This window comes from Papilio xuthus, unplaced genomic scaffold (genome assembly GCF_000836235.2).
Source record: "Papilio xuthus unplaced genomic scaffold, Pxut_1.1 DF825017.1, whole genome shotgun sequence".
Lineage (NCBI taxonomy): Eukaryota > Metazoa > Arthropoda > Insecta > Lepidoptera > Papilionidae > Papilio > Papilio xuthus.
This window is the reverse complement of record NW_013533632.1, coordinates 6321089-6344216: the sequence shown is the minus strand read 5'-3', so window position 1 is coordinate 6344216 and position 23128 is coordinate 6321089. Positions and strand designations below refer to the sequence as shown.

The window sequence follows — 23128 nt, the reverse complement described above, 5'->3', positions numbered from 1 at the left end:
GAACTTTGTTAATAAAAAATAAAATCACTTGACGGCGATGATAGATTGATGGAACTATATTAATAGTTGCGGCGCATGTAGAAGACGAGGACTGTCAATTAGCTCAATGTGAAGGTAAGTGGCACGAATAATGTGTCTAGATGCAATGTCTCATAACAATGTTTGTTTTTTTTTAGTAGTTCGAAATATGTTACACTTTAATAATACAGAGTGAAGTATCGCAAAGAAAAAACAAAAGATGATGACAAGATTAGCGTAATTATGCTTAAATATAAGATGTAAATATAATAATAATAAAAGATGTTTTGTCTTGAAAGATTTTTGTAAAGGCTGTATTGATGACAAAAGAATTACGTAAGAGTAAGTTGATGAAATATACATTTTGAAGCTATAGAAGCAGCTGGGCAATTAAATAAACCATAAAACCAACTAGTCGAATTGTCAAATATATAAAAAAAACTCAAGGTTGCATTAATGACCCTGTTTAATTGAGACATTGAAGATCAAGATGTGGCGAGACGAAATTCGTTTAAATTGCCTTTGAACGCTGACCTGAATTAGATCGACGTAATCCAAACCAAGAAGAGCAAGCGTATTGTCCATGCCTGCTTCGGTCTTCTCTGCTGAAAAGTCAAACATTTTTTCAGGCTCCTTCTCGTATCGTCCCACTTTACTTCCGATGAAAAAAGAACTTCTCGGCACATGTTTTAGCGCCTAGAAAACAAAAGACGATCAAATTCATCATACATTGCATTTAATTGTAGTGAAATAGAAAATCATAAAGTCATTTAAAATTCATATGCAAATCAGACTACTTTTATTTACAATTCTACGTAAAAGTACCTTTACTCGATGCTGTTCGGATGATCGAAGATACAAGGGAAGGATTCCTTCCTCTGTTAATTCTATGTCTATTCTGTCAGATATTTAGCTAAAGAAAATAAAAAAATAGCGCAACCTTTAAAGCCAAATAGGCATTGAATAGTCTGCGCAACTATGATACAGCAAACATAACTAAATAATGTTTAATAACTGTTGTAAATATGACTTGATTTTTACAGCGTGATGTTTTTTTTAATTAAAGTGCACAAGAGCTAAGGCTTATAAAATTTTCGTACATGGAATGAAATGTACATAATTACATATACGTATATACTTTGACATTACATTTTACATTATAAAATTTACAAAATATGAATGTAAAATTGATCAAATTATTCACAATAGACCTGTTTCGATAAGTTTATTCTACATTTTGGCAAATAACTTCTCTAAAGCTCTTGAAGGCCAATTGAACTACAAACACTTGAAGTGCTCGTCTGGTTCACCGCTCGGTCATGTTAAACTCAATTAAACTTTAAAACTACATTTTGAATAAGAAAATAAAATACGAATAATGCCAATTAATATATTTACTTTTGATATTTATTTAATAAGTTCCGTCGTTTCCAGGAATAGATGGTTCCTTGGAAAGAATAGGTGATTGAACTTTTCTCTTCATCAGCAAACTGAAATGACAGTCGTCTAAAAGAAATAGTCTCTCGCCCTAGCCGAAAAAGGCGACAAAAATCTTAAGAATAATCCAGATTTTTGACCAAAAAGCCCACAGTTTCGGGTAGTTAACGTTTAACCTAACATTTTATATGTAATTATTAATATAATAAGTTAAAAATATACGATACCAACCTACTTATTACAACTTACGATTCAGACAGACTAATGAGAGAAGTTGTTAAACTGTCATCTTCATTTTTTAACTTTAATGGACAAAGTAACTATATTTTTGTGTTATCGTTTTTTTTTCTAAGGATACCAAAATTTGTTATTACTAATAATTATCTTATGTTACATCTTTCTTATATTAAAAATGATCTTACTGAACTTAGCCTGAAAGAACACAGACTACTAATTACGTTTTTATTTTAATTTCGTGCGGACAGAATCGCGGGCAACAACTAGTGTTTTATAAACGCGCTCATAATGCCGCTATCCACATTAGTTCAGAGCAACTAACAAAAGAGCTATTTGCACAAATACAATATTATCTTTTTAACTAACGCAACGGTCGTGTATGTGCATACGGTGTTCGCTTTGTGTAACAATATTTAAGTAAAGCAAATTTTTTGTTCTAATACCTATATACTATACCTTTTCCAAGAGATACTCGCATGGTTATTACATGGAATATTATAATAGTAATTACAATTTAATTATTTTATAAGATTTAAAAAGTTTAACAACATTTCATTGAGTGTACAATCACTCTTTTTAGGGTTCCGTATCTCATAGGGAAAAAAACGGAACCCTTAGAGGATCACTTTGTTGTCCGTCCGTCTGTCTGTCAATACACTTTTTCTCAAAAACGCGTGAATATATCAAGTTGGAATTTTTTTAATTCAATGCGCACGTTTTGTATTTATAAAATTATCGCTGTAGATAAACGGTAACAAAAAGTGTTTTTTTTTAAAATAATGTTCCAATTGTGCTTATTTTACATGCATTGTCTTGATATCAGTTAGACTGGTGACCCGAGTAGCATCGCGTCATAACCGTCATTTCATTATTACCCACTCAACAAAAAGGGTACTTCAATTTAATAATATGAGAACCGCTTGAAAAAGAGCGGTTCAACAATCTATTTTTAGAACACTTTATAGCATTATTTTCTTATTTATACTCATTTATAATTTTAGTTTATATTAAGTAAATAAGTTATAAATTAATTAAGTATCTGAATTAATTAATCTAATTATACGAATTTACATTTGGCGCAATCCTGATGCACTTCTCCAGCTATTTAGATTGAATAAACGTATAATAACATTGTAAGTAATATAGAACTTAACACGACTTTGGAAAAGAATGAACAACATACATACGATTTTAGGATTTCTCCTAACTATCGTAAATTATACTCTCCCATAACAAATTTAAGTTGGTTTATTAATTTAGTATGCGTCGTTTTCTGAGACCAAAAATCTCTGTATAAAACATATCGCCATCTTTGACAATACAGCCTTTTTTATACTCAAAAACAAGTATAGCAATAAAGAAACAATAAACATTTTTGCACTTATTCGTTCGTTACTGATTCCATAAAATTGAATCGGCCAATTTAATGCAATCGGCCCATATAAATGGAGTTATAAATGTTAACATCATAAACTTTACGTATCTACAAACATATAATGCATCAACTTATCTTATCTGATATCCATAATTAACATTTTAGCTATCTCTAATAATACTAAGATTAGCCATCGAGGAATCGTAATTCTCATTTCTTATGTTGGTTCTAATTTTGCGAAATACCCATTTAAGATTTGCCTTCTGGATTTTTACGTATAAAACTAGACTACACCTCTATAAAGTTCGATATATAGGTAATTAAAGTCGATACTTTTTTCTATAAAATATTAGTACATTCGTTGTATTTATGCACAATTATTATTACCTTTCCTATTGTCCTCTCGGAACTGCCTTGGCCGTACCAAGGCCCAGTCTCTAAGTAATTCACGCCACGGTTCAGCGACTCCCTTATAAGCTCGAAACTCCTTTTTTCATCATATGTTCTAAAAAATATACCAACGTAATGTACCTTCAATATAAGAACTTTAGATGTAAATTTAATAGAAACTAAGACCCAAGAAAGAATAATAATTAATGTAGGTAAATATTAAGAAATACGCAATATATCAAGTATTTCTTTATGAATAAAATTTGACTATTAATTAAGCAATCGTATCGAATTCTTCATTTAAAGAATTTGGCAAGGGAGTTTTGATAACGTTCGTGATTATTAAAGGTTAATTATCGACCAGTTGCTATAATAATTCAAATAATTATATGTTTAGTAATAACAGCAATGTTTTAAATGTAAAACGCAATTCCAGGTATTTATCTAGGTCATTATAAAAATCGTTACGTTGGTCCTCAACCGATGTGTTTATTTTCGATGAGTCGACATGCGTTATCTTCGTTCATTTATTTACTCTAATCATGATGTCGGTAATTAGTAAACTACTTATTCATTGTAGGGTAAAATATGTCTACATAAAAATAAAAACAGGAGCGTGTATAGAAAGCGGAAGGCTTTGGAGCATGCGCATTCGGCAAATATCCAACAAGGACAAAAATAATAATTGTTTTAAGACTATACGTTTCCTTTTCTCTTACCCATATATGTTACTGAATGCTGCCCCTCCCAGTCCTATATGAGAGACTTTCATCCCAGTATCGCCAAGCTCGTTGTATCTCATGTTTATTTATACGTTTACACAATAAAATATTGTTCGCAACGCACAGACTACTACTCGCTCGGACCGCTGTCGACTGATTGGATTGGTTCGGCTGCGAATGATAAATCTTTACAACTACAATATCATTCATTTACGTACTACTACTGTATTCTTGAATATTGATACGTTAAGATCTGTTCACTTTGTAATAGCCAATTCGAATCGAACATGAGCATGCAGTAATGTATACAAATGCCACTACTATCGTTTGTCTGCACAAAATAAACTTTACACACTTTAGTAAAATAACATATTAGGAAATTAAAAAAAAAACAATTAAAAAAATAGTTATAAAAATTCATTGGGTTTTTCAATTTACCGCCCGCCATCCATCTCGTGACGACCTGCACGTCTCAGAAAAAAAATAGGATTCGACGAAATACGTATAATTATTATAAATTATTTTGGTAATATTATGTCATTAACATTTAAAAACGACCTAAGACTACCCCTTTGTGATCAAGGCGTGATGGTCTTTGTTTATTTTCAAATGCAAATGTAAACTAAAAATAACCGGTTACTGATGTCAGTTAAATAAGTCAAAAAAGAATTATACAAGAGTAAGTAAACATTAAGGTACTTTATTTGTATTAATTGTGTTAAACTTATATGTTTAAAAAAAATGAGATTTGGAACGCGAGAGAAATATAAGAAGACATTATTCAATTTGAGTAGAAAAATCTGCACAATACAAAAATGACAAAAGTGCAACATATTTCATTATCTTAAACAAGCTTACGTAAATAAATGTGTTGTGCACTCCACCTAATACATAACCTATAAAACTTCATGGGTTATTGTATTGTACAAACGAATTCAACCAATGTTGATTACCAATACGGACAACATTATAATTTTGTTAACAATACTATTATTTTTGTTGTTGTGATTGAAAATATTACAGTATTTTTGTAGATTGTAGGTATAGTTTTGCATAGAAATATGGAAAACATTATTCGTTATACAAATACTTTAAATAATTCGGAAAATAGTCATTGATTCGCCTTTACATGATTGAAATATTATGTAAAACTTAAAATAAGGGGAATTAATCCATATAGATACATACGTCAGTAAAAGTTCACTTTAAAAACGTTCACTTCCACATTTCTGAACGTTTCTCTTTAGTATTGCTAGATGAATAAATAAATTTTGACAGTGACGTAGAAAAGTTTATTTTCTAAATATTAAATTGAAAGTAACATTTTAAATTGAAAGTATAAATTCCGTTGAAATCTTAGGAGGAAAAATCTATAAATTTCGTTTTTTTTACAACTGACAGCAATGTGACATATTTGTTTCTGATACTGGTATCCCTCGCCGAGCTCTGCTTCAATTCCGTAATGACAGATCTCACATTTATCTTGGCCGTCAACCGACGTACGTTCCGCACGCTTGCGGAGGTTAAACTTATAAAATAATATTTTGACTGCGAAATAAAATTAAAATTCGATCTCCAAGTGGTATTCTCATAAAATGTAAATCTGATTTATTATTATAGTTGGAATATTTAAGAAGGTATGTATTTCAAGTTAACACAAGAAGTAATAAAGTGAATTGTTTACATGTTTACAAGTTTTCTAAAGATTTTTGGGGAAGACAAATAGTTGGCTACGCGCTGTCTAACGACTTAATTAATTTTACTTGTACGTAAAATCCTCTGTTCATGTGTTTTTTTAGTTCCTACACATAGTTCACATCTAAACAACTTTGAACATTGCACTACAAACATTTCAAATTTCGAATGCATTTACGATAACTTTAACGTCTCTCTGACATTTGAATTTAAAATCATACCAAGTGTTAAAACTTGTGTTACTGGGGTTAAGAAAGCTTCTTTCCATTGAAATTCTATTAGATAATATATTACTAGATATTAAAAATTTAAATACCATATTATTTACATATCGTAAATTTTTCATTTTTTATTTTTACTTATAAGTAAATGAAATTGGTGATACAAATTGATTAATTAAGCATAGGTATTAGCAAAAATACATTTTGATGTGGTGGATCTTATCTTATGCTACAGCTTTTCTTAAATCACGCCAAATAAAAATTAGAGAAAAATGCTAAAAAAAATCTCTGGTATTATAGATATATATTTGAAAGTAATTTAAAATGATTATAAATTTATATATATAAATTTTTTTATCTGCAGTCTACAATCAATGGAACTTGTTTTTTGTTTTACTCTTGAAAAAAATTGTTTTGTTGCATTATTTCTTCATAGTTAAAAACAGTAGTAAAGAAAAGTAATAAGTTACAAAAGACAAAGTTTTTTTTAATATTAGTACTAATCTGAAATTTGTTACTATTGGATACATAGTGACAAATATTAATAAATTTCAATGGTAGTTCATTCAGTACAAATTTATCAGTAAATTTTAATAGTATTTTATTTTTTGCCTTTGTGAGTGATTATATTTTATTTATTTTAAAAATAAAATAAATTAAAAAATATTTTTATTTAAATTAAAATGGGACATAACATATCTAAACATTCTCTTTATTTTCTTAACTCTGTACCAATGTACCAGATCAATAACCAAATATCAGTCAAGAAATTATATTGTCTTTTATTTTAAATATTTTTTCTAAATAATTTAAATTAACTATAGATAAAATTACAATTGTAAATAGTAAAAGCAAAAATTATAATTGTCATATTTTTTCAGAGCACAATGAGGACCAGGTTGCCGCGTTGCAGACCTCTCTCCACCCGGATACTGGTCATCTTCTTGCTGTTGCTGGCTTTGGCTCTCTACTGCATCTATTACAATGCTACACCTTCAGGTTACAAACCAAGTAAGTGGATTTATATATTTTTTTTAAATTTACAGGAATCTGGCACTTCCATTGCTCTATGACATCATTGGTCATCATTTTAGCCCGGGTTATCTTCTAGGTGCAGTGAACATGCTGATTTTCGTCGTATATTTGTAATATATCTATTTTATTTAGTTTTTTTTATGCACAAAAAACGCATCAATTAAATAAACATTATTGAAAAGATTATTTTTTAGGTTTTAAATTTTTTTTAATAACAATAAACAATAATAATCTCGATACTCTGTTGGCGTATTGAAGTATAAGCGCCTAAAGTCGTGGTTTATCATTTCGAATTTACACCAAAATACATTCCAATATCCTAGTTTCACACGAGGACAGTATAACAGAATAATACCTCTGACGTTTAAACGCACTAGCCCCGCCGCGCCGCCCATGGAATTTCAGGAAAGTCAATAATAATACTGCGCTGTCTACTACTCTGCTTCCCTGTGCTATCCTCGTGTAAATTTGGGATAAGAGAGGTAGATCTGTGATGAGAAGTGACAAAATGTCAATCATTTATGTTCGAGTTTAAATACTGAAGCAGACGATATCTTGCCGTAATTTAGCCAATTAATAATAATTTGATATAATATGAATCATTTCTATTGAAAGGTATAGCCATTTATAATATATAGCAATTTCTTTTATACCACAACCACATCTAGTAACATATATGGTCTTATATGTATTTTTCTTAGTTTGATCAAGTCAAGGACCACAATTTCATTTCACTCAGTACGTCGTCTTTGTTTGCTTCCAACAAAGACGACGAGAAATGTTAGCCATAATTGAAACGTATTAAATTGTCGGGCACAATATTATTTATTAAAACAGTATAAAAATAATATAATATCAAATTATTTGTAATAAATACACATTAGAAAAAAATATTGCCAAAAAGTTGGTTACAAACGTGCTAAAACACATTAATCAAAGGATTATCTTAAGCATAATAAACTGCGGGAAATAGTTTCACCGGCTTTAAATAAATTCCAACCACAATAACTGGTTCATTTCGCAGAATTCATAGAAAAGGTCTGCTTTTGCGAAATTAAATAAAGTATTAAATGTAAATTTTAAAGGAATATTCAACATGATATCCTATTAGAGTACGGTAAATTGTAGGACTATTAAAAACACGTAAAATTATTATCAATATGTTCTTTTTTGCAACTTTAGTAACACGATTTCAAGCCGTGATACACGAAAGGCACTTAAAATGACAAAATATCACTAATAGTAATTTTCAATGTCTTAAACATCATATACAACCAATATACAAAAAGTAGAAAGTTAAGATAATGCACTTATGTGCACAACACGCGTGCTAAGTTATTAGTAAGTAACTCATTATATCATAGCCTCACAAACTAACATCGACTCGACTATAGATATGACAAATCTATTAATTATCTTCTATACATATAAATAAAATTGGAATGTCTGTTTGTAATATTGAAAAAACCGTTTTACGATTTTTGTATGTCTGTCTGTCTGTTTGTTTCGGCTAATCTCTGAAGTGCCCCGATCGATTTTGACGGGACTTTTATGGCCAGATAGCTGATGTAATAAAGAGGCTACGTTTGTTTTAGAAAAATCCTTAAATTTACAATTATAACGTAATGTTGCAATGTATAAGTAAAGTCAAGTACCGCGCGCAGCTCAACGGCAGTATTTCACGCGGGCGAAGTCGCGGACACAGCTAGTTGTAGCTATATATCATATAAGTATATCTGTCTATAACCACTAATTGATCAAAAGCTCATCTCTGAAACAGGCAATTAGCTCTCTGGATACGTCCCTCCTCTATTTAATTACATATATTGATTCACACATAATACATTTTCATTAACACGTGTGTTTAAACCAATATTAGAGGAGGTAAGTTCATTAAATACGCGTAAGTGTTTTATTGAATGTCATCTCGTTTAATTAATAAGGTTAAAACCTCGACTGTTGAGCGAGTTAACACAGTTGCAATTTTCGCATTCGAAGTCACGGCCCAACTTTATTGTCACGGCACATGAAGGAAATTAATTTTGTCAAGACTAATCAGATCTTAAAAGCATTATTTGACTTTCCGATTTTAATTCTTCTCTTCCAAGATTTCCTTTTAAGAACAGAATGAAATTTTTGAAACTATTCTGTACGCCGTTTACTTGAAAACGGTTAATCTGTATCAGTTATAATAACAATAATAAAAGCAATTTACAGATGATTACAAATAATCATCAATAGCCTAATGGTAAAGGGTACGGATTTCCGATCACGAGGTCGGAGGTTCGAATCCCGCCCTTTCGACTATTGTCGTAAACCATATGGCACAAGCCTAGAGGTTAGTTGGTATGCTAAAAGAAATACTAGTAAATTAAAAAATATTTTAAAATCAATGAAAAAATATCGTGTCACTATTCACAAGTTACCTTCCAAATTGGACATGGAATTAAAGTTTTAATTAAATAACAATTAATAGTCTAAATATAAACGAGCAGAGTTTATTTTGTTTGACTTATGAATATTAAAATAATATAGACGAGTAAATAAAGAAAATATTGTCTATTCTTATCTCAAATTGTTTATGAAAAGTTATCACAAACTATTTAAACGATATCAGCATCGTAAAACGAATATAATATTTATTTAATTTTCTGTATTAGTGATGATATTTTATTTACAGTAAATATGCAGTAATAATTGTAATGTGTTTCCATTTTAGAAATTAAAAAAAAACAGTTCGCGGGTACAAAATAAGAGATTAAATTACACGCCGGGATTATACAGCAGTTGTGAGAGTTTTATTTTTATTTTCTTGCATTTGATATAATAAAAATATCTAACAAAAAAATAATGAAAAGGTCGCTTCACAGCTCAATTAGGTACGCAAACAAATGATTATCTCATTTGCCTTGATGCCTAATTGGAGAAAGAAACAATTGTTTGTAAATACAAAGTTAAAAGATTAGATAGATTATGTTTTCTTTCTTAGTAACTATGGCAAAATACTGTTGACATTGTAGCTTTTTTAATTATAAGATCGAATTAAATTATTTGTTAAGCTCTTCTTGATTACATTCATGAAACTTACGTACGAAAACTTTAAAAAACATCTCGTGTTATAGAAAAAGATTGTATCAGTTTATATGAAAATTTAATTTGACATATTTTTAATTAACAAATAAATGATGTTGAGGAATTTAATGTATTTCTCAAATGCATTCATTTTCTGTAAAAAAAAAAGTATCATTTTACGTGTCAAATATCACGTTTATCCGTTTGCGTAATTTCCTTAAAAAAGGGTTGCAAAGTTTTCGCTTCGCGTACAAATATAGATTTGGGTTTTTCTATTTATATTCCATCCTACAAGTGAACGATCAAATCAATAATCCTAAAAAGAAGTTAAGGCATATGACATTGAACGTATAAGAGCAGACGTAAACTTTGTGATTAGTAAAATATTACAAATCTTTCAACATCAGAACACTATTGACCCTACTGAGTGGTTCTGACACTAAGTTAGGGGTAACTAGTCAACTACGCTGTATGTGAAAGTTGCATCACGATGTTGTATCACCGTAAAACTTCGCTTAAATGTACAAGAAAAACTGAAAAACACATTGATTGGTATATTGAGTGATTCGAACCCAGGATCAGCTTACAAGTCAAGTTCTTAACCCTTGAGCCATCGATGCTCTTTAAATACAATTCTTTAACAAACATCATAATATTTTGTTTAACTTTAATTACAAAAAGGAAAATGCTCAGTTAATTAATTAAGTCAACAATTTATTTACTGTGGAGCAAAAGTCGAATTCAAGGTATTTTATTTTTTTAAAGACGTGCCCTTGTTTTCTTTTTTTATTAGTATCTTTGCTCGCTAGAGGAATAAAGTTTGTTTTTATATCGCGCAATGCCAACATCAAATCACGTAATGTAGTAATAGTTTGCTCTGAAACTTGTGAAATCATGGTCAATTGTATATGGATACCAGCTATCGCCCGCGACTCCGTCCGCGCGGAATTAAAAAAAAAACTTAATAAGTAGCCTGTGTTCTTCCTGGCTATGTTCTACATCTATGCCAAATTTTAGCGAGATCCGTTGAGCCGTTCTGGAGATACCTTCAAACAAATAATCCAATTAAATTAAAAAAAAAATAGTAAGATATTGTTAGATTTTTAAAGATGTACTTTTTCAAGATTAGATACCCAAAATCGACCAGTTCTTCTTTTCTACATATCTTTGATAATTAAACAGAAATTAGTACTTATCAAGTTAATTTAATAATCATAAAATAGGGAATCGTAAACAGTGCATAGAAGGCATATATATTTGATGCTGAACAGTCAAAGACGATCATTGTTTTAATTGATATAGACGGAGAATAGTCGTGCCTTTGTCAAAGAGATTTCCTACGGTATCTGGATTATTGTCTAAAGATAAATTGCACTAATGCAAAGGACAAGCTCAAAGTGATCTCAAAGCGAATTGAAGTAACGGCATGATTCTATTTTATAAGGAAGCTCTTATTGAGAATTAGCATTAATTATACAATCTGTAGTTTACTGTTTTGAAACAATTAGCATTACCTATCGATGAGTTGTGATTTGTTGCTATTATAGTAGATAATAAACTTTTTATTATGAGACGAAGTAGCCGGCTACAGCTAGTCTTTAAGTGTATTTTATCGTGTGTCATTTAGTTTTTACTACGAATACCAAAGCTTGTATTGATTTTGAATTATAAAGATAATACGCGATCCCTACCTTCTCAGGTTAACACGTTAACTAACATAACCATCAAATTCTACTGCTATACTTGTATTAATACATATTGTTCTCTGTTTTGTCATAAAGAATGAGAGTGTCACGGCATTAGATTCTACTAGTTATAGAGCGGACATCACGAGTATTTTCCCTAAAACATTTTAAGCATATTCGCACACAGTGGAAAGTACCGCTGTCTGTCACAAGTGTCAAACTAGACTAGTAGTTATTTTGAGCGTACACTTTCGTACGTAATGTTTCGTCTATATTTTAACATATATGTTAAATGTATTTAATATTAAAAGAAAATACTGGCCATAGATTTAAGAAAGCATAACTTCGCAATGTTTTAAACGTCTTGTTATTAAGATATTTGACAACGAACCTCCAATTATTAAGATGCCAGTTTCGATATTTGATTTGTCAAGATTGACGCATCTGAAATTTTAATTTAAGCCGCAGTCAACGACCTAGCACTATTTGACATCGGCAGCGAGCTTTATTATTAATCTCCTGCGTAAATTGTTCTCTCAGAGCGACAGATAGACGTTCAAAGATGGGTTATGTGATTGAACTTCACTACGGTTCCGGGGACGGATGTTATTTACCTGAGTTAATTTTCGTAATTTATTTCGAATTCAATATTTGTAAACAACTGTATAATCAGTTTCAAGATAATTTCTAATTCAAATTAAATACTTTGTTTACGATAAAGTTTTTATTAAAATCAAATACACGTAATTTAATTTATAAGTAAAAGTAAAACTGTTTGAAAGTGTTAAACGGCAAAAAAACAACTCGATATGTTCTAAGAGAAAAGATTGGTTAAGCCACGAGATAATATTTCTCGTATGGAGAAAGAAAGCGGTGAAACTACGGAGACAAGCAAATATAAACATGTTCCTAGGATAGTCATGTATAATTTTATTGACCGTATAATAATTACTACCGCACTATATTGGACTTTTTAAGGGAAATGACCCTTTATTAATTGTAGTAAATGGACAATTGCTATAAAAGGATTTTTGATGCTATAATTTTGTTGCGGAAATATAAACTATGTTTATTTTCATAATAGTCTACCTCTCAGCACTATTCTAGAATGTAAATAACGAAATATAATTATTTTCATAGAATCCTTCGTGATTGATATGAAATATTGTAAAATCCATTCCTATGCTGATGATACACAACTATATTACTCTTTTAATCCCAAGGACACTGACATCGCATTAACATACATAAACGAAGACTTAAAGACGATGGAAGAATGGTCGAAGAAAAACAATTTAATTTTAAATCCAACAAAGTGCAAGTATATGATAATAGGCACCAGAAGACAACGGGACAGAATTGAGAGTCATAAACCGGTTATAAAACTTAGTAATAAAGTTCTAGATAAAGTAAATAAAGCAAGAAATTTAGGTTTGCAAATGGATAACGAACTACGCTTCGTGGACCACGTCAATACGTCCATAAAGAACGCTTTCTATCGGCTAAAAGTCCTCTATGGTGTGAGGTGCTACCTCACGGAGAACGTCAGGCTAAGGCTGGTGGATTCACTGATATTGTCTGGATTCAATTATTGCGACGTAGTTTACGGTCCCAGGTTATTAAAAAAGACCCAGCGGGCTATACAGCGCTTGCAAAATGCTTGTATGCGTTTTTGTTACAACATACCTAGACGAGAGCACATTACTCCCTACTATAATAAATATGGCATTCTAAAAATGTCTGCTCGTCGATTGTTGCATCTAGCTAACATGACCCGTAAAGTGGTAATCTACCACCGCCCGAAATATCTTTACGATAAGTTAGAATGGAGAAAAGACACCTCGGTCCATCTGACAAGAAGTACTGTAAAAAACAAATTAATTGTACCAAAGCACAGTACAACCGGTTTTAGAGGTGGCTTTAAGTATTCAGCCTCGAAGGTTTGGAACGATCTTCCACCACCGCTGAAACAAATAAAAACGCATCCGGTGTTTATAAAAAGTTGTAAAAGTTTTTTACTAGAGTCACAAATTTGATTAATACCGTAAATATAAGGCTTAATTTATCAAAAAAACAGTTTGTCATGCATGTAAACTATAAACCTTACCATATTTCCTTTTTTTACCTATTGAACCTTTTTTATTTATTTTGTCTATTTTTTTTTTGTATTCCGCTTAATCACTAATTTGTAGCTCACATTTTATATTCTTATAGTTAAAATTGTTATTTCATATCTAAAAAATCAATCAAAATTTTAATGTTTAATTGTCGTTTTTTGCTTTGTTTTTTTTTTTCGTTGTATTTGTTTTTATTTCTGCTTACCCTACCTCGTGCTGTGCAAATGGTGTGAAAACAAAGGGGCCAGCTGAAAACCAGCGCAGGATTGGCAAGACCTCCCTGCACCAGCTGAGCTGGCCACCTTTTTTTTGCCACATCCTCAATTTATGTAATTTAACTTGTTTTTTTTTGTAGTTTTTCTTTTCCTTGTTTGTGGCAATAAATAAATATTCATTCATTCATTCATTGTAATAACAGTACGATTCAACTTGCAATTATGTATAGTAGAATATAAATAATTGTTCCCGAACTACGGAATTACCATTATTGTTAATTGAAATATAAAATTACACAGCGAATGTAAATCAAAGATTTTTTTCAATTTCATTATTATGTCTGGGTGTCTATTACTAGCCTTCAATCGCTTCTTTAATGGACAATAAAGTAGGCAGGTGGTCAATACTACTGAATTAGATTGTCACACATGATCTCTCTTGGTAATTGCTAATCGATTTTAAGGGCGCCACAAAGAAAATCAACATTTATTAAAAATGCAAAGTAATCTTTTAATTAAATAAATGACCGCATGGTCACTGTTTATCTGGAGGAAATTTTGCTTGCGATATCTGTGTTTTTTGCTTTTTATGTAAATAGATTTGCAATCCTTTCTTGTGTTTAAAGCTAAGCGAGATTTACTTTTTAACCGACGCTGTAGGTATTAAATGAATTACTATAATGATCATCATCAAATCACTATATGTTCCTACTGAGCTGCTTGGTACCCTGCCCTAACAAAAGTTAAGGGTGACTACGCCATAGTCAGCCACGCTGGCGCTGTGCGGGTTGCTACTATTTTCATCATGATCATGATCATCATCATCATCAGCTCACTACACGTCCCCACCGAGGGGGTCGGAGCCTAAGTTAAGCGTGATTAGGTCATAGTCAAACACGCTGGTCAAGTGCGGGTTGATTGATTTCACACATATCTTTGAATTTTTTCTCAGATACGTGCAGGTTGCATCACGATGTTTTCCTTCACCTATTACATACTGGACCAGGAAACTATAAGTGCCAATAGCTTAATAGTTTGGAGACTGTGTATGACGAACGCAACATTTAAAAAAATAATATCAGTGATTAAAGCAAAACTAATAATTTGAAAGACAAGCTTTACATTTCCGGATTTTCCAATTTTGGTCCATGGAAACCCTTTTTCTACTAAGCGATAAGTTGCGCGAATCTGGTTGTGAGTAGCAATGTGTGAGCAATTAATGTACGATTTCCACGGACGCAGCTACGCGGCTCGAGTCGCACGGCTAGTCGCTAATGGTGGAAAGGGCACTAAATGCTGCCGCGTGTCCTAACTTTATCGATTACAAAGTATGAACGTACAAACAATCTGGAATTACTAACTACTTTGTTCGTTTTTCCGATATACTGGATTCGATTTGATTACACTTTGTGCGGTTTATGCATTTGAGAAGAAAAGTTTAGTGAGTTAATTCACGATATCGGGTTTTTTATTCTTAAATATCTCTCTAGTTTAAAATATAAGTCGCTTTATAACCTGCCATAGTTTCCAATCAGTTGGTGGCATACAATAAAATGTTCGATGTTGAAATCAAACGTTAGTTTTTAACGGACCGTCAAACCTCTATCTCTGGCAGACAGTTGTTAAAGTTGCACACGCTCTCTGAATCGCTGTTTTTCCATTTTCATGTACCCACTCGCCGACATATTTGTCTAACATAGGATAAACATTGTGCTCATTTTCGACGTTATGATAGTGCTGTTTTGATAAATAGCAGACAACGATAAAATAACGTCTATTCGCGTTTAAAATTAATTAACATTACTAGAAATTGTCTTAATTGAATTAATTACGTGTTAGTTAATGTTAAATCAACTCATATTATGGTTGTTTTGTTAGTGGTAGTGGTTTTTAGTTATTATAACAATATCCAAACTGTCTGGTACAATAAGCTTATGTCGCTTCGCAGAGTACTAATTAATAATTAGTATTGTTAATTAGTAATTTATTACTAATTAGGTATGTTAAATAAATTATATCTCACTCACCAAAATCAGTCAGTCGCTTTGTTAAGAAGAGACCACGATGAAAAGGATATGCTTACTGACAAAAATATTACACTCTAAGAACGGGAGTAGTTTATCAGTTTCGTATATTACATTCTTTAGCATCTATAAATAAAACTTGCTCTTGCGAAAATTTTTGCTAGCGTTTTAATGTTGAAATCTGTTGCGTTTTGCGTAGCTTTTCAGCGTTGAGTGATTGCTAGCGTTATGTCCGTTATATCAAAATTACTAGCCATCGCCTGCAACTCTGTCCGCGCCGAATAAAAAAAATTTAATTAGTAGTCTATGTGTTCTTCCAGACTATGTTCTACATCTATGCCAAATTTTAGTCAGGTCCAGGCAGCGGTTCTGGAGATACCTTCAAATAAATATCAATCCATCCATCCATCCATAAGTTTTTATTTGATATAGAATTTTATGTGTAAACAATTATCATACTTTATTATAAAGGAAACGGATCTGATTATTTGTTTATTTGCATTGAATAGGCTCCACAACTATTTACCGTTTTAAAAAATTCGTTCACTGTTGGAAAGCTACACTACCCGGGTGACAACTGCTATATTTATAACTACATTTTTTTTAATTCTACGCAGACGAAGTGCGGGCGTGTTTTTCGGTCCGTAGAATAGACGTATTTTGCGACTAATTTTGAAAAGCTAGATAATTTTACAATATTTCTAATCAACTCTTATACTAACAATAATGCGTTTACAATTAAGAAATTTTCGTCAAATTACAATTGGGTTAGAAATTCACGGTTTGGGATTATAACGGCACGGCATCAGCACTTTGTTATAATTACATCGATTAACGCTTTACAAAAAAAAACTTTCATCAGAAGTCGTGACCCGAATCGTCCATAAATGTGTTAATTTCCAAAACTACAGATACCATATGTAGACGGCCGCGATTTTGCTCGCCTCAAGTTACAAATCCTTGAAATATTCATGCATAAATTGAGTCAAAACTGTAGGAAAATCGATCTACGTACGTATTTGGTTATGAAAGACGTTTAATCAAGCCTAATTGGGTATCTAATCTATCTATACATTTTTAATTGCTTGATATATGTACTAGCTGTACCCGCGACTCCGTCCGCGCGGAATATAAATAAACATAATTACTAGTTTCTGTGTACTTCCAGTGTATGTTTTATATTTATGCCGTGATTATATACGCAATTTTGTAGAGAACGGGCAACGGTGTAGTATAAATGGCACGTTAGTAGTAATCTGGTAACATTAAACTTATGAAAGTAGCAACAATGGCATCCATGTATATTGTTTGATAACTGGGGACTGGGGACACTAAAATCGATTAGTTTTAGAGGCGGGAACTGCGTAATTGTTAACTACGAGCACGTAAGGCGCTTGCTCTGGTGTGGACTAATTGGAAATTTTATCGTTAGTCCAATTACGATATATAGATTTAACGACTATACGATTGTATTTGCTTTATATTTGTAAAATTATATAATAATAAAAATTTATATTGAAAAACTTTTTTTTTAATATTGTTTTTAAATGACTACAGCTAATAAAGTAATCTGACTCAACAAGCCGTTTCATGTAATGAACTTATTGGTTCGCTTTTCACAGACTTTCGCGATACGCATTTCCGATCCCCTTATAGCCATCGGTTTCCGCAAAGTTTAGCAAACGTTCAAAACCAGACGTTTTACGATTCAATAGTTTTCACATGGTTGAAACTTTTCACCTCATAATTTGTATTTGACTTCGTCGTTTCGTTTCAATTTTCGAAAAAAAATTACTTAAATGATTTTTTAAATTGAAAAGTTTTTATTATTAGTAAATATTTTTTATTTTACATAACTCGATTATTCGTTTCGTTATTAATTTTATAAGTCTTAATTATCTTTAAATGGTGAATGACCTGACCAGCAATTAAATAGAGCGCAGATATAATTTTCGCGTGTGTGTCGTTATGTAATATAATATGCGTAGTCGTTGCAAGGACGAGGACAAGGAGCTATTGTGCCCTCTCTTAAAGGAGATCCGATCTGTAGAAGCTATTTTCTCTTTCATACAAAACAATTTATAACTAACTGTCGCTCGAGACTCCGTCCGCGTGGATATATAAAAAAAACTTAATTACTGTAGCCCACCCATCCTTCCATCCAGATCACATCTATCTAAACATTCGAATTTATAATATTAGTAAGTTAAATAAAAAGCAGCTCTTCAAGGCATAAATTCGAGAAAAAAGAAAATGAATAAATAGTATCCAATGTCCTGGCTCTAAGCTACCCCCTCACCAATTTTCAGCCATATCGGTAAAGCCATTCTTGAGTTATAAATAGTGTAACTAACACGACTTTCTTTTATATATATATAGATTACACTGGCTATATGTATCAAAATAAAAACTGCATATTTCATGCACATGACGTATTTGTTTTACTTATAAATATAGAAAAACAATTATTAAAATGTTTGTCCGAAACTCCGCGATCGTTCCGGTTAATCTCCGAAACGGCTTTACTGATTTGGACGAAACTTTTAATGGAAGGTATTTAAAGTATACAGGAGTAGCATAAGCTTATATTTTGTGTATGGATTTTGTTATCTGAAAAACATTTTAATATTTAGTTCTCTGTAGATGAAGTCGTGGGGAATTGTTAGTCTAAAATACAACGCAATCTCAAACTATAAGTTATTCTTTACTATAGTACTTTTAATTCAGATGTGGCATTATTACTGAGATTTTTAGACAAAACGTAGCCACGTACTTCGATGTATTAAATCAACGTTTAGTAAAAATCTATTTTCCTATGAATCTAATTAGTGAACTCTAAAAGGTACCCGCTGCTCGTTAGACCACATTTTAATATTAGCAAACGTATATTTAAAAAACCGCTGTTTTTTGCTATTACATTAAGGTCGTTTGTATCGTACACTAGGAAATATACCGGCAGTGGAGTGCGTACGGTTGAGTCGTGAGAACGCGGAGGCGCCACCGCTAAGGGGTCTTATGGAAACAGGTTTGGCAAGTTCGTCGCTCAAATAATTCTCTACTCTGACTCAATTAATGACGTCAACGTTCTATTGTCCGTTTCGGCAACTGATGCTTCTATTTTTGTATGCCTTAGTAGAAGAATGAATTTAGTATTACACATAAAAACATTTAACATTTTTTATTGATTACTTCATCAATTATAAATTAAAATATGTTTTAATTGGCTTTAAGTAAAAAAAAAATGTATTTTTACTGTTTAGAGTGTAACAACGTATCCGAATTATATTTATTTTGTTTAGGGTCTCCTAAACATACTTCATTGTGGATTATAAAATATATTTGTTGTGTTATCAACACACGAAATTTAAATATTAATTATCGCACCCTAATAATAATAAAAATAAACTTAATAAAAATAGACGATAGATACTTAAATAATAAGATCTGTTTTAACGTTAATAGGTTTTCTGAACGGCTTAGGTCGGCCGGCTACTCGTATATAATGTTTTACAGCCGAAACAATAGTAAAAACATATTGTTGTCTTTTTTAAGAAAATGACAAAGATGGCACTTATCTTACAATTCACTAGATATGGATTGAGTAAAATTGATTAAGAATTTTTTCGATTTTCGAACTTGCAATCGAAACTTGGTGAATATTGTTTCTGATTTTCAGTATACCTAAATTGCTTGTTTCCGTTATATCTTCATAATATATACACCAAACCAAAAATGGTGGTGTTGACATACAAAAAAGAAAAGTATTTAATTTTTATTTATTAATTGTGCGGCAAATTTCTGTATTAAATTCAATTAGTTATCAAATACCTAAATTATCGATTAATTTTATTACAAGGTCGATAGTCTATACTTCAGTTATCAACACTATGGCAACCGTCTATTAAGTACAACATTAATCATCATACAAATTTAATTCGGTACTTACTTGGCGTCACTTTTCAAACTAATCTATCTTAAATACGAGTAGATACACTATGTTTTTATACAAGTTCAGCAGTGGAAATCCACAGTGAGTACACTTATGCATCCCAATTAACTTACGAAAACACTTTTATTATGAATACATTTTACACTTAAGTATTCGAGTTACTTTGAAGAATAAAAGTAAAAACGAACTCCATTAACTTGCCTCGTGTGTGGGATGTTTGTTCTAATGAAACCATTAGCGGACTCGGAACGGTACGAAAGGAAAATCATCAAGTTTTAACTGATAGCGAGATAAAGTAAAATATAAAACCCTTCCTCTCAACTTTTTATATTTTTGCGTTTTTATTTTATCATTTCATTTTAAATGTACTTAATATTATTAACCGCTTATTAAATGGATTTTAAAATAAGTATTGAACTACACTCAGCTGACATTCTGAGAAGATGCTCAGTGTACATTTTTGTTTATTAAATGTTTAATAACAAACTTTCATAAAGAGGGTAGACTGAAGGAATGCTGCAGGGAATGCTTACTCTATTGAAAATGCCGGACGAGCCCAGCTCTATCTATTATACACCGAGAACTCTCGCTAGCTGTTACGGTAGATCTTGAGATTGCAATTTATGACAAAGCATCTTTCTATTACTACTATTAAATACCGAACTATTTGAGGCGTGTTATGTTTTGAGATTTGTATATTGTCTCGTTAAAGAACAATACATTAAATGAACGATATTTACACTTTTTAAAATTACAGTTATAATGATTTTTTATGCTAGTTAGAATCAAGGGGTGCTACATATTTTTAGGCTACTGGTAATATGGTCACGGGAAAAACCAGCATTGTACTTCCTTTAATAAATAACTGATTTAATCATAAATGAGTGTAGATAGTTAGTGGATTTAGTTTGATAAGCGAAACGAGTAAAAAACGCGAGCGAGCTCATGTTTTTCTGGATGAATTTCGTAGTAACATTTGGCGTCCGTGTGTAATTTTGATTCGTGTAATATTTGCAATTATATTATAATTAAACTTTCGCCACGTACTTTTCCATTAAACACTTCATTAATTTCGACCATTCATTTAATTTATTTTAAACCTTTCATATTTTGTAAAAGCGAATAATAAACTGTCCAAATTTTTGTGGCCTGATTTTTCATTGAATTAATTAAGTGAAAAGGCTTCATGGAAAATGTCCATAAAATTTTAAAATATAATTTTGATTTTCTTCGGAAACTAGCTGTGTTCATTGATGTTTTTATTTTTAATTTTTGCTTAAACTAAATGAGTTGCACGTTTTAAACCACTTTATCTAAATAATAAATTTAATAAAACTTAAATCATGTTTTCGAACATGGAAAAGCATTTAATTTGAACTGTGCGCCTCAAAACTTTATTTATCAAGATCGTTGGATGAGTTCATTTCAAAGCAAACGAAGAACGCCCGCTTATTTAGATTAAAGCTCTACTAATATATTTAATTACGTATATATTTTCAACAAACTACATTTTATAAAATGTACTGATGAAAATGGTTTGTCATTTTCCATCGCCAGCCCGCGAGGATTTTTCATTAAATATAATATTTTAAAATAACAGTTTGTGTCTAGGCTCTGCTTATCTCTCGTTCGATCCTTTGGACGTAATAATTGTTTATAAAAAGTACACATACTTTTAATTTGAATTTGGAATTTGTTTTTCTATTATTTATTACCTTTAACCGTTTATTTTTATTTATTTAGTTGATATTATGTTTTTTTGTTGATTTTCCTTAATGCTATAAAAAAATGAATCATAGTGCAGTATAATAGTGGAATCTACGTGCAGTACTAAAGTGATAGCGGAGTGTTTTGGCTAACAAATTGCAAAGTCAATCACAACGTAATAAAAATGTATTTTTTATGTCAGTCACGCAGCACATGGCAATGTAAATCTAATACTTCCAAGTAATATGTATAAAGAGTTTTATCAATAAGATTCAATTTCATCATCATCAGGTCACTATATGTCCCTACCGATTGGCTCGGAGCCTACCCTTAGTTAAGGGTGGTTAAGATTCAATTTGCCGTATTCTGATTAATTAGTAGTGTTGCGAAACGATCTGTCCTCGGTTGTATTTTCAAACCAATACGACTTAAGAGTTCTACAAGATCCGAGCGTATTTCAAAGCAAGAGGTACTCTGGTGTTGCGGATTTCAATGGGCGGTGATAATCACTTTCATGTTACCGTGTCTCGTTTGTATTCAATACCATCATTCAAAAACATCACTAATTTCTAATGTTTGTATTAAATTGTACAGCTTTATTTCGAGTTGTTATAAGTAAATAAACTAACTGTAATCGAATTATTGATCATCGCGAATGTAATTAGCGCATGTTCAGCGAACAACGTCATTCAGTTTCATAATTTATTCGGTGTCAATACAACCCTGTAATGGCTTTTATTGGTAGCAATTACAAAATAGATGCATAATTTCCGTTAATTAGGATTAGCGAATATATATTGATAGTGAAACTTACAACTTTACAAGATAAAAATGTTAACATGCCGATCACGTTTAAGATCACCTTTTTGTTTTAAGCAAGAGTTCAACGGATAAATGCCTCAAGAGAACGATTTCAGTGGCGAAACTTTGGAGTGTTCTAAATCATGACAATATCATGTTGAAAAAAAAAATGAAATATTTTAAGTTTTTAACTATTTAATTTAGTCATGTTATAATGCAGTCAACGTATATTTTTACAAAACCTTTAAATCGAAACCAACATTCTATATGTGCAGCTAAAAAAAGATGCTTATAATCTTGTTGCAGCTGTTTTTTTTTTAATTTTTAAGAAATGCATCGTTCACTTATAACCAGCCAAAGTATTTTTAAGGCGTATCATCAGCCGTGCCTAAAGTGTCTGTCCTGTAGAAAGGGCAAGTTTTCAAACG

At 31.2% G+C, this 23128-nt stretch overlaps 2 protein-coding genes across 2 annotated transcripts in view; one reads left to right on the top strand and one right to left on the bottom strand.

Moving 5' to 3' along the window:
• The window catches only part of LOC106126115 (L-galactose dehydrogenase), a 6704-nt gene extending 2177 nt beyond the window's left edge, over positions 1-4527 (bottom strand). Inside the window, exons 1-3 of the mRNA XM_013323581.1 lie at positions 4177-4527; positions 3455-3572; positions 480-714 (exon numbers count right to left, since the gene is read on the bottom strand). Coding sequence (XP_013179035.1) covers positions 480-714; positions 3455-3572; positions 4177-4259 — 436 coding nt within the window. The 5' untranslated portion in view covers positions 4260-4527. The remainder of the gene's footprint in view (positions 1-479; positions 715-3454; positions 3573-4176) is intronic.
• A 1259-nt stretch (positions 4528-5786) lies between these two features.
• alpha-Man-IIb (alpha-Mannosidase class II b) overlaps positions 5787-23128 on the top strand; it is a 61154-nt gene continuing 43812 nt past the window's right edge. Inside the window, exons 1-2 of the mRNA XM_013323768.1 lie at positions 5787-5816; positions 6977-7106. Of these exons, the coding sequence (XP_013179222.1) occupies positions 6983-7106 (124 nt within the window). The 5' untranslated portion in view covers positions 5787-5816; positions 6977-6982. The remainder of the gene's footprint in view (positions 5817-6976; positions 7107-23128) is intronic.